Source organism: Gavialis gangeticus, unplaced genomic scaffold (assembly GCF_001723915.1).
Source record: "Gavialis gangeticus isolate Ggan-Ray unplaced genomic scaffold, GavGan_comp1, whole genome shotgun sequence".
NCBI lineage: Eukaryota > Metazoa > Chordata > Crocodylia > Gavialidae > Gavialis > Gavialis gangeticus.
The window spans coordinates 69,499,876-69,504,177 of NW_017729004.1; the positions used below are offsets into that span (position 1 = coordinate 69,499,876).

Genomic DNA, 4,302 nt, shown 5'->3' on the forward strand with positions numbered 1-4,302 from the left:
AAAAAAAAAAAAAAAATCACACGTAAAAGCTCATTAAATAATTACATAGACAAATAAATAGTTTATTCAGCTTTACTTTTCGCTGCCATGCATAATTTAAATTTTTGGTATACTGATATACAAGAGCATGCAAGGCATTGTTTTCTTAGAATTAATCTGAAAACAGTTGCTAGCTGTCATTAAAAGAATGTGTCAAAGTGTTGTAAAATATGAATGAGAAAGCAATGGACAACAATTAACTCTCCTTATGAAAACTGACAAAGCACCTTTCTAAAAGCCAAATTTAAGCAAATGTTCATGGCAACAATTCTTTGCTTCCATGCCTCCAGTTCAAAGGGTAGGATTGGAAGGCTTTTGGTATTCTCCATCTTGAGCATATGAAAATGGCCAAGAAAGTCCTTATGCACAGAATGCCCTTCCAAGTTTGGTCAAGCAAAAAAAAAAAAAAAAAAGAGCATGTGTGGTTAAGTGATAACATAGCAATGGCAGACTTGTCTTTTAAGCAGTCATATCAATGAAGAGAATGGTTCCAGGCGAGTTCATTTATGGGGGCACATGTCTGACTTCTAACTTGTACTATGCTTGCTGTTTTTACTGACTCTTTTTCTCTCTTTGTGATGCTGGATGGGCTTAGCCTGAGAGGTTCCCTCGAAGTTGTGGCTGGACTCGTTGTGCTGCCTGGTGTACCTTTTGCACTTGCAGGCTGTGACAACAGTTATTTTGTAGGTTCTTATGCTTCCATCCTGGCACTGGAGCTGGATCCTCTGGGTGCGAGTTTTGTCATTGACACACCTCCATTCTTGCGAGCTCCTCCTGCTCCAGTACTTGGTTCCATAACCTCCCCCAATCCAGTTGGGGAGCAACGGCAAAGGGAGGCATTCACCAGCACATACCAGCTCTTTCAAGGGGTTTATGCTGGTACACTGGCCGTCTGAAATGTACTTGGTGGATCTCAGTTCCCGACAGCCAACTTGAACACGATCTGCAGAATGCATAGAACAAGAACATTGAGACTCAGAAAAAGAAGATTTCCTAAACCATTCTTCAGGTTGCCAACCATGTTCAAATGAGCAAGGCCAGTACAGCAATATGTGACATGGATTTAGACAAACTGTTGGAGATGGTCTTTCATTATATGTACATGTCTAGCCCACACAGGGTGTCAATCTGACAGGGCCTTCTGGGTCTTACGAAAGGGCAAAAATAAATAAATTGTGCTAAGCACTGTAGTAGCTATCATTTTGGTGATGCTTCTTAGCCTCTTGAAGGCTCGGATCAAGTGTAGTGGCTTCTTAACCTGGCAAGGGAAATACCATGCATGTCCAAGAAGGCAGTTTTCCTGAACCGTTTTTCAGGAGAACTGCTCTTCTGGCGTGGTTTAGTACCCACCAAGGTGCAGCGGCGTTAAGCCCAGGTTATGGGAATGGGAGTCTGCTCCCTTGCTTGCTCTGAAGGCCTTATGGCTGAGGGCAAGCAAAACTTGGGGGCAGCCAAACTCCAAGCCTCTGGGCTTGGACCTGCACGCAAGATGCGCACCAAAGGTTTTGGAGACATCCTACACCCACACCTGGGGCTTCAGAGGCTTGCCAGTAATAGGGCCACTTATGGTTCTGGACTCTTGGATTTGGAATTCGTTTTGGCCAACTTGGCTTCGGATACAAATTAAAAGTTAGTATTTTGGTGAAGGAAGGAATTTCATTGTCAGGCCTCATTTGCAGGTTCTTAATCATCTAGAAGGAAGAAATTACCCTCGGGCTGAAATGTCTTTTACTTTTCTTAGCCTGGAGGGAACTTACTTTGGGATGCTTGGAGAAATTCTGATGGATCATTAGCATGAAAAATACTGTTTCTATGTGGTCTGGGGAATTATTCTAATGCATTTAAGGAAATCACAAATACATATTTTCTTCAACTTTCCAATTTATGGATTTACTCACCAGTGAAAATATTTTTTTCAAGCCATATTTATATGAGAAATAATAAAAGTTGAAGGTAATCAAAACGTATGTTCTGTACCTGATGTTTGAATTATTAACAAAATAAAAGTGGTGTTTTTGCCTTAAAAACAATTTTATCTTTGTATTTACACTATTCCTTATACTTACCGGTACTTGATACAAGGAATATTGCAAATCCTGAGGCAACATTATTTAGTTCTCCAAGGCAATTGACACAGTATCAAAGTGCAGAGCTGCAAATAGAAGCATGCTTGTGCCTGCTTGTATATGCAGCTCCGCATGCTGCAATAAATACAGATGTTTATTTCTATAATTACCCTTTTGAAATTAACCTGGCACAATGCACTTTATTTTAATGTGTAATTCTTGGCTGGCTGTTCTACCTCTTTTTACTGGAAATTTTACCGTGGGGTTGGAACACGCATATCATTATTTCAGGCTTTTAAAACAAAAAATAATCACTCCAAAAATGTTAGAGCAAGCCACAAGAGGATCTGAAGGTACCTACGCCCATCAGCGTTACAGGATGTTTCTGTTTTCACTTAGATTTTTAGAAGCACACTCTAATCAGAGACATGGGTTAAAATAGCCTCACTTTGTCCCTCTTCCCCATTGCTTCCAAGCTGTTGCACTTTTGAGACTGCTCCAGAAAGTCTGTTTGCACAAGGACTGGCTTCTGGAGTGCTGCATATGCCTGAAGGATGCAAGCTCGGCTTCCTGCAGCTGCGCTCAGGAAAGGACCTGGAAGCATCTTGTCATAGCTCTGATTTGTCTTTCCTTCTCTTGTTATGCGTATGCAAAGTCAGCTTTCCTGCAGTGACAGTTCACTGACAATTGATACCTACTGGGCTGCAGAAATCTTCTAAGAAGAAAATATTTCCTACTACCCGCCTACAGGAAAGCTGACACATCTTGGCTTTTCTGAAGGAGCCTGCATTCATGGTGTCCTTTTGCTTTCCTTGAGTGCAGTTACTTTTCCCCAAGGCATGTGGGTGTGTGGTATTTCTGGTGTTTTTTACCTTAAGGGGGTGGTGATGGAGAAGATGGATTTGGCTCTTCCTACCTCCAATTCAGGAAAAAGGAAGGGGGGGGGAGGAAGGGAAATCAAAAGGGACAAGTTGGAGCAGAGATGAGGGGTAGACTATGAACCTGTTTGCTTGGGAACCAAGCAGGTAAGGACGAAGCCAGGAAGCCAAAGGGGAGAGAGCTGGATCCCAAGGCAAAGCTGCTTTGATGTTTCCGAGACTCACCTGGCTCCCGGGAGCGCCTGGCGGCCGCACACACCACAAGCCAGGTGATGCTCAGACTTTATTAGTGCAATCCCCTCTGTAGGCACTACTCTAAAGGACACCCATCAAGGCAACAATTATAGTTCTTCAAATAAAATTGTCGATGACTTGTTTTCGAATCGAATTTAAAACGATCGCTTCTAAAAAGCTTTTGTGCATACAGCCAGCAACATCGGTGGGGGGGGGGGCAGACTTCATCGCCCCGGGGCTGCTGCTGCATCCCGCGGGGGTCAGGGGGTCCCGGCCGGGCAGGGCAGGGCTGGGGTAGGTGAGCTCGGGGTCGCGCCGGCAGGGGCAGGGCAGGGCAGGGCAGGGCAGGGGGGCGATACTCACCGCTGCGATCTAACGCAGGGCGGCTGTAATGCCTGCCTCCATTCCTGGCTTGATTCAAGGTGCTGTTGGTGCCGGGGCTCGCCGGGACAGGCTTCCCCACGTGCGAATAAAGGATCTCGGTGGCATCGTTCTTGAAAGCCGGGCAGGTCTGGGCGAAGATGCAGGCGAGGAGGACGGCCCGGACGGGAGCGGAGAGCATGGCTGGCTCAGCCCCTGCCTAGCAGAGCTCGCGAAATGCTCTCCCCTACGCTCCTGCCCAGCAACTCTGCAGTTTGCAGCGTCAGGTTTTCCCTTATATATCCGCAGGGGCTTGGCATTCATTCAGGTGTGAAGCTGTGGATTGATTCAGAATGAAAACACAAGAGAAGGGGTGGGCTGCCTCTCTCCCGGCGCGCACAGACATCTTCCCAATGGCAGAGCTGGCTGCCGGAGAGGCGGAGCCAGCTCTGCTAATTGCAGGATCCCGGGCTGGGGCTTCGGAGGGGGTCAGGAAACTCTGTGAACGATCTGGCAGCAGACACGCACAGACAGCACGGGCTCTTCTGCCCTTTCGTATGTCCTGCGCGGCTGGGATTTTCGGCTGATGTGCTTGAAGCCAAGTGTCAGCATTGCCCCTGTTATGCGGAGTTACCAGTCCTAGAATGTGCTTTGGAGGAAACTTGTCAGCTGAGCAAAAAAAAAAAAAAAAAGGGGGGGGGGGGGGCAAGGGGGGGAAAACCCCC

General features: G+C 46.4%; 1 protein-coding gene across 1 annotated transcript; it reads right to left on the reverse strand.

Annotated features, from left to right (window-relative positions):
- Positions 1-423: 423 nt before the first annotated feature.
- Positions 424-3,941, reverse strand: SOSTDC1 (sclerostin domain containing 1). The gene is made up of 2 exons (XM_019508515.1): positions 3,581-3,941; positions 424-982 (listed from the first exon to the last, which is right to left on the reverse strand). Exons 1-2 carry the CDS (start codon positions 3,777-3,779, stop codon positions 567-569), a joined length of 615 nt encoding a protein of 204 aa, XP_019364060.1. The 5' UTR covers positions 3,780-3,941; the 3' UTR covers positions 424-566.
- Positions 3,942-4,302: the final 361 nt, after the last annotated feature.

What these genes read in the sequence shown, in the direction of transcription:
- SOSTDC1 (XM_019508515.1), bottom strand. Translation starts at nt 3,779, where the DNA reads ATGCTCTCCGCTCCCGTCCGGGCCGTCCTCCTCGCCTGCATCTTCGCC. An exon ending in CCCTGCGTTAGATCGCAGCG is followed by an intron (nt 983 to 3,580) that starts GTGAGTATCGCC and finishes TGCATTCTGCAG; the next exon opens with ATCGTGTTCAAGTTGGCTGT.